This window comes from Nilaparvata lugens, chromosome X, assembly GCF_014356525.2.
Source record: "Nilaparvata lugens isolate BPH chromosome X, ASM1435652v1, whole genome shotgun sequence".
Taxonomy (NCBI): Eukaryota; Metazoa; Arthropoda; class Insecta; order Hemiptera; family Delphacidae; genus Nilaparvata; species Nilaparvata lugens.
Genome location: NC_052518.1, coordinates 3,142,988 through 3,156,340, shown reverse-complemented (window position 1 = coordinate 3,156,340; position 13,353 = coordinate 3,142,988). Strand labels below are relative to the sequence as shown.

General features: G+C 34.1%; 1 protein-coding gene across 1 annotated transcript in view; it reads left to right on the top strand.

The window, feature by feature from the left end:
- Positions 1-2,212: 2,212 nt before the first annotated feature.
- Positions 2,213-13,353, top strand: part of LOC111045882 (vesicular inhibitory amino acid transporter) — a 35,545-nt gene continuing 24,404 nt past the window's right edge. The window contains exon 1 of the mRNA XM_022331361.2: positions 2,213-4,070. Within this exon, the coding sequence (XP_022187053.2) occupies positions 3,810-4,070 (261 nt within the window). The 5' untranslated portion in view covers positions 2,213-3,809. The remainder of the gene's footprint in view (positions 4,071-13,353) is intronic.

Below are 13,353 nucleotides of genomic sequence, written 5' to 3'. Positions count from 1 at the left end.
CAAAAAATGTTGTGATTAAAAAAAGTGATATCACTTGAAAATGGCATCAATGTCCAAAACATGTTGTGATTAAATATTTCAAAAAGGTTACTACGATTTTTATTTTTCTTTCTATTTATATGATAAATCCAATTCGGTGAATCTTTATCTTAATAGATGGAGCAGTTTAAATTTTCTTAAGTGAGCTTAACGGGGGTTGATGAAGTACTGTTATTTCAAAATGTACCAGAATTTAATTGGTACATTTGTCAACTTATCAGAACTGATAAATCACACATAACTCTACAGTCAAGCTCATATACAATCAAACTATCGTTTATAAAATATAACCTGGGGGAAGAAGGATAAGTGGGAGAGGTAGAAGAATATAGTTGAGGAGTAGAAAGAAAAAGAGAAGTAAGAGAGGAAGATGCTAGACAAGGAGGAAAAAAGTGGAAAGTAAGGAGAAAATGACCCAATCTTGCTTTTTGTGTTCCAGTCACATCAGGACAATAAAAAATGGAATATTAATCATTGTCATGTCGCCCGTGTTAACTGAGTGAATATTGAATCTAATTGTTATACTAGTGAGGCCTCCGGGCAGGAGAACTCACTGAAAATGATGCTAATATTCTGTCATCTGTTCTATTGAAATCTCAGGTTGGAATCTATTTAGAATATTTAATTTACCGGGTGTTTCAAAAAGAATGACCCAATTTTAAACAGTTAAATTATTTTAAAAAATGGTGTACACAAACCAATTTCACATCAAATTACTCACAGAAGTATCAAGTTTATGATGATGTATTTACAAGTGTTCTATGTGCCCACCTTTTGAGGCTCGGATGACATCTAGACGGTAGCCAAATTCATCCCAGACTGTTCGCAAGATTTCTTTTCGGACTGTAGCTACTGCATTAATTATACTGGTTTTTAGCTCCTCAATATCAAGTGCTAAGGGAGGAACATAAACACGATCTTAAACGTTATTCCTCCCTTAGCACGTGATATTGAGGAGCTAAAAACCAGGATAACTAATGCAGTAGCTACAGTCCGAAAAGACAGACATCTTGCGAACAGTCTGGGATGAATTTGGCTACCGTCTAGATGTCGTCCGAGCCTCAAAAGGTGGGCATAGAACACTTATAATACATCATAATAAACTTGATACTTCTGTAATTTAATGTAAAATTGGTTTGTGTACACCATTTTTTAAAATGAATATAACTGTTTAAAATTGGGCCATTCTTTCTGAAACACTCGGTATAATGTTTTTTCCCGTGGTTATTGATTCTATCTATAGCATATTCTATAACTGTGTTCTTCAACATATTCTATTATGGAGATATTGAACACGTAATACTTCTCGCGTTAAAAATAATATAGGAGTTGATCAATCTTATTGGCCAACGAATTCGATCTCTATAATGATTCAAAGAATGTTTGTGGAGAATTGAGAGTTGATTGATAAAAGCAATCGAAAGTTATCGGTCGAACATACAAACCCAACAACTGTTAACGATTCTAGTTTCAAGCCAAAAGTTGGAACTGCTCGTTAAAAAGGACATTGTTATCGTTATAATTATGTCACAAGTTAATGGTTAATCGCAGTTTTCAATATTAAATCCAAGATTCAAGAATCATTTAATGTAATTACGAGGGATTTTGGATGTGATTGTCCCGCTCTGTTAGAGTGGCTGCTGAGTGATCGTGAGGTTAAGTCGCAAAAACTTGGGACTGTTCTTGGATGGGTGACTGACAGCTTTATCTGTTTTATAAAAACTTCCTTGGTGGTTCGGATACACTCAATTCATTCATCTATTATCATCATCCCAAACATTACCCATGCCCAGGGCTTACATGAGTCTCATACTCAGAGAAAATGAATAGACCTATTACGCTACTGACTAGAGAATATTTTTTATGAATAGTTTACGGTTTCCAAAAAAATCTAATGACATAGTTTTATTGCATCAGAAAAAATAATTAACTATTTAAAAAAATTCTTAGACATCACGATACAGACTGGAGAATATTTTTGATGAATATTCAACTGTTTTCAAACAAATCAAATGTCATAATTTTATTGGATATGGAGTGAAAAGTGGTATATAGTAGTAGGGTTATCTGCACTGCAAATCAATGTGGGTGCAGTCGGAGGTCGGAGTGGGGAAATTTGTGGGTAGTTGGCGTCACTGGAGCCAGACTCAGCGATTGATCCAGTTCTGCTCTGTGAAAAGTAGGGTGGAATGGGGCTCGGCATCAGAAAAGTCCCGAAAATATCTTATTTCCAGTCGCAAAATAAGTCAGGACCGCGATTTTAATAGTGAGCAGTTAGTAGTCTACCGCCGTTCGATTATTTTCGCACCAGATCGTTGCTACACGTGATTATTTCAGCTGGAACGGTTCACGCGTTTATCGTGTGTCCAATCTACATCTCACATAATTCCCAGTTGTGGTAATCTTGTCCGTTCCGGTTGGTTTCATCGTTCATTGTATCTCTCGGGCTATCTCGCTTCTTCCGAACATTTACGAATTATCAGTGCACATTTAGTTTGATATATTTGTGAAAGTGGATATTGATTTTGAATAACTACATTTAAATAACAATAGTTACACACTTTAAAAATATCAAGTGCAAAGATACCCACTCTTTTTAATTCGCATCGATTAAAAAATATGGCCAAACCCTGACTTCGAAAGTTTCATTTTTTCAAAAAAGGGTGGCGTATAATCAATAAGTCAATGAAAGTTGACGTCCCTTCCAAACAGTATTAGCAGTCTATAAAAGCGCCTTCTAAGATTACTTCTAGAAATCAATACACTTGAGGATATTTTTCTGTATAGCAATTTAATATCAAGCTGGGTAGTTTGAGATTGTGTGCTCCATTCAAATGATGATGAGTATTAGTTGTTATAAGATATATAAAAAATCTGATAATAATTGCATTGTGAATAATATTGTGAATTGATCAACGCCTAGTGTAGAATCTTACGTAGTTTTCAATAGAAAAATTGTTGGATGATGATGAATTTGTACTGTTTTATACTGCGTTAAAGAAGTTTGTGAATGAGATATTTATAGATAAGTGTTCATTGTTAACAAAGTCTTCCATGAATATATGTGTCTTCAGAGTGTGATTCAAGAAATCATTTTATTAAACCGCATTTAGAAAATAGTTTATTTTTGAAAGACTCAAATCTCGATAAGCTTTGGCGTAAGAGACTATTTATTAACCGAGTGTAATGTGATATGATAGACCTCAAAATCAGCAAAGTCTTCCAGTAATAATATTTAGAATTATATAAGTAGAGTGAATTTTTACTATATACTTTTATTGATAGATAAGTTTGCGTGAGTGTTCCAACAGTGGAAAGATCATAGAAAGTATATTGTAGACTGAATGAGATTAGTCATTTTTTGAATACGCCTACAAGTAAAATCACACCTGTCTTCCGATTTTGGGTGATATTTCTGATAAGGTTTATTTATATTATAGAGGTACTGTACTAGAAGTGTTGTACATCTATCGATCGATTTGAGCAGATTGATTGGTAATCATAAAAACAAAGTCTTCCACAAGTTTATTGAATTTGAAACCATTCAATTACAGTTGATAGCGGTAGAAACGATAAGAATATTTAAGAAATTTATAGATAGTGGATCAATAAATCTCTGGTTGAGTCTTAGATTGGAGTAGAAGTTTTGAAAATTGAATTTGGAGAATGATGATGTTACACGAAGATAGTAATTGAAATTGTAGGAGATTTTAGTTCGAAGAGATAGTTGAAGGATTTTGTAGACCAGATTTGTACGAGAGTTAGAAGCAATGGCTCAATTTGGAAGATTCTACATTCCACCGTGGCAAGCAGCCCTGAATGTGGCCTGGGAAACCATCAAGTCAGCCGTGCCGGAAAACTCTCCCTGCGTCGAGATGATCCGCAAAATGGCTTCAAGGAATAGAGGGGAAGGAGAGGTGGGTGCCGGGGGAGGGGAAGGCGCTCCTCCGGATGAGAACTCGCGCTTCGCGCAATGGAACAACCATCAGGGTCAGAAGAGTCGGTCAGGGGAAGGCGAAGGTGAAGGCCAGGTGAGACACATCTTTTTATAAAAATTCTAAATGTTCTAAATTATACAATCTGTCCCACGGAAGGTGTAACTGCTAAATACCATGGATTCTACATGACATTTGCAACAAAAAATGTTCAGTAAAATTTTCTAATATCGACCTTAGTTTTCGAGATCTATAGATTTTTCGAGATCGATTTTTCGATAGATTTTTTTCGAAACTTCAGGATTTAAAAACAGTATATTTTGCTTTGGTGCAATCCATATTAGAATATGGGATAACAATCTGGGGTGGGGCTTTCGATAGTCATTTAAATCACGGTATATAGAAGACGGTAGGTGTCACGCGCATGTTCGTACTGAATTTCCGGTGTCGCTGACGTCATTTTATATCCAATCACCTGTTTTTAACAAAAAAGTTTCATAAATTGTCAATAGGTGTTAAAAGCCTCGGTTGGTGGCGGTGACGCAATCTAGCTGGCTGGCCACTACGCAAACATTTCATGACCACTACCGTTTTCATCTAGATACCATGATTTAAATAACGTATTTATCACTCAAAAGTATATTATTAAAACAATATTGAATAAACCTAGATTGCATCCAACTAATCTGCTATTTGAAGAATTTAATGTGATGAATGTAAGGCAATTGTACTTGGAAAATTTAGCAAAATATATTATTAAGTATAAAAACAAATGTTTATTAAATTATATAGTTCAATATGATGTTAGACCAAATACAACATATAAATACAAAATTTATAAAACAAAACTAACAGTAGTTAGAAGACAGCTCATTTTTATATAAGTATAAGATTCATGAATGAATTGCCTTTTGATCTGGAAGCAAAAATTGATTACAAAATACTAAAAAATTGGATAATAGAAAACTATTTCTTCTCAATTGAAAGCATTATCTAATATTTTAAAGCATGGCTTTTTTTCTCTATTATTGTATAAAACTAGGAAACAACCAATGTAACAAATTTATTCAAGCATAACTAACTGATTGCAACTCTCACCAGCGGGCAAGGCTTAATTCCGTTTGCTGGTGATGCCAAATTACACATGAAAAGTACTAATTATGATTTTGGTATTATTTATGCTTAATTTTTATTTTATTATTTTATACTTTTGATTATAATAATAATAATTTCTCTGGATGTTGAACGACACATCCAGAGGAGTTTATTCAAAAATTCATACATACATTACATATTTTTTAATATAACAATATTCAGGGTTTAGAAAATGATACCTCACTATATAAAATTATGTATTTTCTTTTATTATGTTTTGAATATGTACCTATTTATTGTATGGCAAATAAATGATTTGATTTTATTTATAGATTTTTCGATATCTATAGATGTTTTGATATCTATAGATTTTTCGATCTTTTTGAAATAAACCTACTTACCGTTAGATGATGAATGGGAGCAGTGATAAAATAATTTACTTGAAGATGATATTTAAAATAACAGAACTATTAGTAAACATTTATTTGAAATTTATTTTTATAACCTGACGATGCTGTGGTTCACCGAAACTAGTAGTTATAATTTCTATTTTATTAATTTCAAAGTGTACTATAATTCTATTTTATAAATACAGGAAAGTAGCCCTGAATTCATATATTTAAAGAATATAATATGGAACTACTTACCGTCTTTAAGGCTGTGCAAAGGCTAAAAATAAATTTTCTATTGGTGATATTTTTCAAAGTTTTTCGATTTATATATCATCAAGCTAACAAAATGAAAAAGTTTTCTCAGGAAAACATTTTTTTCCGGTCATTACTTTTTGAGATATGAGCGACTGAAGTTTGAATTTTTGGGACAAAACATTTAAAATTTTGGTCAGAGATGAATCTATGAGATTTATAGGATGGATTCTTCATGGTATTGTTGATCTAGTAAAACAAAAATTTTCTGAAAATATCAATTTTTGAAAAAGATATTCAATTTACCAAAAATTACCAGAAATAACTCAACTAAAAATTATTTTTGGTTATTTTTAGGCGCTCATATCTCAAAAAGAAATGATTTTCTGAGAAAACTGTTTCATTTTGATAGCTTGATGATATACGAATCGAAAACTTAGAAAAATATCACGAGTGGAAAGTTTATTTTTAGCCTTTGCACAGCCTTAAATGTCAATAACTAGGAAAACTATCAGTCAAAATCTGATTCTAAGGATATGGTTGAAAAGAGAAAGAAATTTCCAATAAGATTTCTATAATTTGTTCCTTTGTTGGACGTTTTTGAACTTTTAAAAGCGCTCAAAGTTGAAAGAAGTACATTCGTCGAGTTCAAAGCAAAATTTCAAACAGTTTTTTCAGGGTAGCAATATATTTTCAATAATGGAAAAGCTTCGCCATCTTAAAAGCTTTCGAATGAGTGTAAACTTTTTGTTGCAAATTTCATAATTATGGAATTTATGGTCTTAGGCTGTTATACCTTATGTGGGAAACTGTATATCTTTTATTCTATTTTTTTATTCTTAAAATAATTTTATTCTAATAATAATTAGAGTGTTTCTGGAATAGACCGACAAACTTCCTTAAATCAAAATAAACAAAAAAGTAAGTTCCAGTAAACATGGGTTCAAGTGAGGTCCACGTTATAATGGCAGTATTTGATCAACATTGGTGTTGTTATCCTCGTCTATCATTCGACAAAGCAGATAGCGCTATCCTTCTTTACTTCTGCAACGTTGCCATATCGTTTTTCAACAATGTAGAAATATAATTCATTAACGTCATATTTAATTTCAATTAAGACAATTTATCATTGATTCAATCATTAAAAAATAAATTTTCTTGAAGAATTCAAATACAAATTTATTTTGTCAAACAATTACAATCAATAAGAAATAGTTAATATTAATATAAAATACATTCAAAAAACTTCTTTTGGCATATTTTTCTCCATTATCTCAACAATCATTGAAGTTATTTGTAGCCTAATTAGTTTTATTCGATTTATCAGTTAATTTTCACATAAGAATTGATCATTTTAGCACCATCATGAAGCCGCCACAAAACAATAAAATTATGAATTGAGAGAAAAATATGTTATCTTCTGTTATCTATATCTCTGTAACAAAGCATTTCAAGATCCATGTTTACTGGAACTTTTTTCTTCATTTTGATATGAGTAAACCACTTGCCAAGTTTGTCGGTCTATTTTAGAAACTCACAAATAAATATTTATAATAAGAGAGGGTAATGACTACATGAGATGAATGCTTGTACTTGGGTAATGAGACGGATGATGATGGAAGATGAGTGAACCTATAAATCTTCATGTGGGTTCCGAACCACCGACTTTTTTGAGAAAACTTATTGCTCGAATTCCAAGACAGCGGGAAGGATTAGAAACACATTTATAAGCTTGAAACTTTTAATTAATAACTTTTATTTATAAAATTCAGAAGTTAGTAAAATCAAAGTAAATAACTATTCAAATAATATGTGTGTTGAAGACAATGGAAATCTTCTGAAAAATCCTACTAGCATTGATGACTGTTTTAATGACTTTTATGTGACAGCAGTAGATAAATTTGTAAGACCAAATATTCCTGATAGACCTTTAAACACATCCAATCATCAAAATTGTGATTCAACTCTTTAATTCAAATTCAACTATATTTCTAAGCCAGATTTGATAGAAATAATAATGTCATTTGAAAATAAACTTCCCTCAGGGCCGGACGACATCCCAATCACGATTGTTTAAGCAGTTTTAATTGCAATTATTAAACCCCAATAAATAATTAAGTCATTTGATAAACTCCTCCTTAATATCTTGGACACTTTCCAAATACTTTGAAAATAGCCCGGGTATTTCCTATATTTAAAAAGGGTAATGCCAGCATGTTTTAGGCCAATATCGATTTTATCTGTTTTCTCAAAGATATTTGAGCGGGTAGTGTATATTCAGTTAATGGAATACCTAGAATAAAAAATAATTTGTTAGACAAGAAGCAGCATGGCTTCCAATCGGGGAAATCCACTGTAACAGCCGGAGTGGATTTCATATCGATTCTATCATCAGTGCTATAGACAGGGTGGATAAAACTATTAGTACGTTCTAAAATATGAGCTGCGCTTTCGACAGTGTGAGACATGATTATGTTCTCCACCTATTTCAAAGATTGGCAGAAATTCATAGAGTTTGAACATATAGATGAAACTGAAACGCTGTGCTCCAAAAAACATATCAGACATTTGAATTATGGTGTGCCTCAAGGGACAATATTGGACCTGCTGTTATTCATCTTATTAGATTTGTATATCGAGTATCGATACCGAACGTTGTAATATCGATTGTCGTTGTTCCAAGCAAGATGGCAACCAAGAAATTCTTATGTTGTAATGCTCCTAAAATTTTTACTTTTTCTAAATGTTTTTCCAAATAAATAATGATGAAAAGTCAAATAGTGTTTATTTCAATTTCCAACACATCTGTTACATCAAGGGGTTGCCCAAAGTTTTCCAAGGGCAATCTACTGACGCAAACGTCATTTTCTCAGGTGATTCAGTGCAAAGTGTAATAATAATAATATATAAATTTATTTCCTTTAAAAAAAATACAATCAAGCAATTAAAACATAGAAGGAACATCCGCAATTGACCTTTCTCTTATGAATAAATTTCTTTATGACAGGAACCTTCTTCTAAATGGGAGGGGGGGAGTCAGTCGTGATTGTATTTTCGACAAATGAGAGTAACAAAATTTGCCAAATGTCTTTATTGATAATGAAATTTTGGAATTAGGCTCAACTCACACTTACGCGACTCAAGTCGAGAAGAGACTACAACTCTAGTCTCTTCTTGACGCAGCATGTGTTTCCAAATGGTGACACTCAGACCATCCGATTCTATGCTCCGTTCAAATTAACTTCGGACTTGAGATGGACATGCGCAGCAGAGAAGGCAAACAGCGGCAGGGATACAACGGCGGCTATGTTGCCGTTGTGTACCGGCCAGCGTTCTCTAATTTCCAGTGAGTATTCAAGCGCTCATGTTAATCTTAGAAAGTTTCCTCTCTGCAATCACAGACCCGACTGACTCTATTTGACAAATTGACAACTACGCTTCCATCCACCTATGACTTAATCCATCACTGCAATTGGCTGATCTCCCTCCATTTCTCTGCGTCGCAAATTCCTACAAGTCTGAAGAAGATTTGCACGGAGTATAGTCTCCACGACATCACCATTTTAAAACACATGCTGCGTCAAGAAAAGACTAAAGTTGCAGTCTCTTCTCGACTTGAGTCGCGTAAGTGTAAACAGTAAACGATTCCTGGGTTTAGAAATCGAAAGTGATTTATCCTGGAATACTCATGTTTGTCAAGTGGTGAAAAAAATCCTCACTGGACTATATGATTTAAGACAAATGTCGAATGAATGCAGTCTTCTAACTATGAAAATGCTTTATCACTCATTAATACAATCCCATCTGGCCTATGGTCTATGCATTTACGGAGCTACCACCCACAGCAGTCATTCCAGAGAATTCTCATACAACAGAAAAAAGCACTAAGAATAATGATGGACTCTGTAAAATACGTTTTTTCGCAGCTTGGCATTTTAACATTCTACGGGCAATATGTATTTGATGTTATTATGTATGTTAGGAATTACCCTGTAGAATTACAGAATGAGATTCATGGCTACTATACTAGATTTGGGAGGATAACGGAAAGACAGGTTAGAAATTTTCAAGAAAAAGACGCACTACATGGGACGGAAATACTTCTAAATGCTGTCTTTAGAATCACAGGCAATAAGAGGACATCAAAAAATAAAGTATAAAACTTAAGGAGTAATCAATATCATTGTCTCGGTACTCTCGGCTACAAGAGTTTACAGATCACACTATAGGTTTATGACTGTTGTTTACCACTTTTTGCTATTTCTTTCTATAGGAGGTGTAGCAGTAGCAGTATCATGTAGCAGTATTCGAAGCAGTTACAGACTTATTTTTGAACGAATCTAAAAATGTTTTGTTCTAGTGTGTGTATATAAGGGCTACAGGATTTCGCACAGTCAAGATGTGTATGGGGTTTTGGGGTTTCCTGCTGTCTTCTCGAAATAATTTAGTTGATATTGTTGTGGTTCCTCTGGCAAGTTTTGTCAATGGCTGTCTTCGGGGAGGTATTTTCCCTGATTAATTAAAACACTCGAAAATTGTGCCACTATATATATAGGAATAGAGATCATAGTTTTTTGACAAATTAAAGACTGGTGACCATTGTCCCTATATTTGGAAAGGTAATTAAGTCAGTTATGAAGGAGCAGCTGGTGAACCATTTTGATAAGATTAACTTGTTTATAGGGAACCAGCATGGATTTGGAAGAGGTAAATCTACTACAACAGCAGTATTGAGTTTTGTGGAAAAGGTCTTGGCTGCTTTTGAGGTTGGAGTTTTTTTTTTGACACTTAGCACTTTGAAGTTCTATCTTCAAAATAGACAGCAATTTGTTGATTTGGAAAGGGCTCGATCAGCCGGTCTGGATCATGGAGTCCCTCAGGGATCAGCTTGGCCCACTCTTATTTCTGATTCTGGTCAATGACCAAGATGGTAAGGATTAGATGCATTAACCAGGTAAAATGTTAGTCTGAAAGACTTTGTTCCTACTATAACGCTAAAGGCTGGTTCAGGCAGAAAATTCTGCAACTGTATAAGGAAAAGACACAGAACTTGATTTGCACATTGAAAAATGTTAGTTCTGAAGTACAAGCTCAGTCAAATTGTTGGATTTCTGAATTGATCGCTAACTTGGAATGAGCATGAGTGGCAAGCCTTCAAGGATGATATAATATCTTGACGTCACTGTTAAACAACGATTAGTAGGCCTACATCGAAGCACAGAGAAGAAATTCCTTCTACTTTGTGATCGAAGCCGATACACCAAATTGAATAGAAAATAATATATTACTCACTTACCTTGTAAAATCGCCTTCCTTCCAAAGACGACATTCGGCGAGCTTGAAGAGACTCGGCGATAGATAACAAGACAAGCCGATGAGTGGGTTCTACACTGACACAGCTACACAAGATAATGCAAAATGCATTGAATTTCGCATGTGCACTAGATTGGAGTTCGCTTTCGTTCATTGTGTTTATCATCTAAAATTATGAAACTATTACAGAGAAAATAATGTGAAATTTGTGTTGGTTCCATTCCACAACTTATCCTTTCACCTTTAAAACATTGTGAAGTGAACATATAACCTTTTATAGGTTAGTATAATAGTTAATGTAATGATTCGTTATTGGATTTTTAGTTTGACCAGTATTTGGATTTTTAGCAAGTACGTGCAAAATTAAAAGGTAGAAATAATAGGCTTGGTTAGCTTAGACGAGACCGTTAGGAGTTTGTGTTTGTGATTTGTGTAGGTTCTTTTCTCATCATCTGTTCTTATTCCATATATGTGTTTTATTCATGAACAAAAGCGGTTTATATGCAAGTATAGAAGAGACAAAAGTGGTGTATATAGAGTACACGTGTATAGTGGTGCAAGTATAGAGGAGACATCCATGTCAGTGTCACAAGGACATGAACAGAATACGTTGGGACAATCTACTACATCAAGTTCGACAAAAGTGGTGTAAGTTTATATGCAAGTATAAAGGAGACATCCATGTCACCTGGATATGAACAGAATACGAAGGAGTTTAGAAAGTATATCAGACATGGATTGGTCTGATTAACAACTGCCTGAAACAGGGTGTTTTTCCAGATTCATTAAAGATCTCCAGGACTGTACCAGTTTTCAAAAATGATATGGGATTGTGCTTTGGGGACATGTGGGTTGTTGTGAGAGGATTCTGCTTCTTCAAAAAGGTGATCCGCATCATTACATTCTCACCATACCTGGAACATTGCCGGCCATTGTTAAAGAACTGCGGATCCTCACAGTCTTCAGTCAGATTTCGATCATTGAGCTAGTCACAATTTGGTGAGATTCTAGCAGTGCCATCGATGAAGTGGCTGGGCGTGCAGCCGAGGGATGTCATTGATCTGCATATTCCAAGTATTCCTCTCACCATTGAAGAGAAACGAAATCTGAGGTGATGTGCAATAGGCAGTAATTGAAATCAAATCCTCAATTACTACTCGAGATAAGGAAAATGTTCGAATCATCTTCAAAAGAAGAAATTGAAAGCCTCTATCATTTCTCCCTTCATATTGACTAATGTGTACCTGCTGAATAAGATACATAGCAACAAGTTCTTTCAGCAATCCAGATGTAACTCAAATTTGATGTATTCAAAAAAGAGTTTTCTTAACAGTTTAGAAGAGACATCCATGTCACCTGGACATGAACAGAATACAAAGGAGCTTAGAAAGCATATCAGACGGCGTACAGACCGTCTGAACATCAATTCTCAAGGATGATATAATATCTTGACGTCACTGTTAAACAACGATTAGTAGGCCTACATCGAAGCACAGAGAAGAAATTCCTTCTACTTTGTGATCGAAGCCGATACACCAAATTGAATAGAAAATAATATAACCTCACTTACCTTGTAAAATCGCCTTCCTTCCAAAGACGACATTCGGCGAGCTTGAAGAGACTCGGCGATAGATAACAAGACAAGCCGATGAGTGGGTTCTACACTGACACAGCTACACAAGATAATGCAAAATGCATTGAATTTCGCATGTGCACTAGATTGGAGTTCGCTTTCGTTCATTGTGTTTATCATCTAAAATTATGAAACTATTACAGAGAAAATAATGTGAAATTTGTGTTGGTTCCATTCCACAACTTATCCTTTCACCTTTAAAACATTGTGAAGTGAACATATAACCTTTTATAGGTTAGTATAATAGTTAATGTAATGATTCGTTATTGGATTTTTAGTTTGACCAGTATTTGGATTTTTAGCAAGTACGTGGAAAATTAAAAGGTAGAAATAATAGGCTTGGTTAGCTTAGACGAGACCGTTAGGAGTTTGTGTTTGTGATTTGTGTAGGTTCTTTTCTCATCTGTTCTTATTCCATATATGTGTTTTATTCATGAACAAAAGCGGTTTATATGCAAGTATAGAAGAGACAAAAGTGGTGTATATAGAGTACAAGTGTATAGTGGTGCAAGTATAGAGGAGACATCCATGTCAGTGTCACAAGGACATGAACAGAATACGTTGGGACAATCTACTACATCAAGTTCGACAAAAGTGGTGTAAGTTTATATGCAAGTATAAAGGAGACATCCATGTCACCTGGATATGAACAGAATACGAAGGAGTTTAGAAAGTATATCAGACATGGATTGGT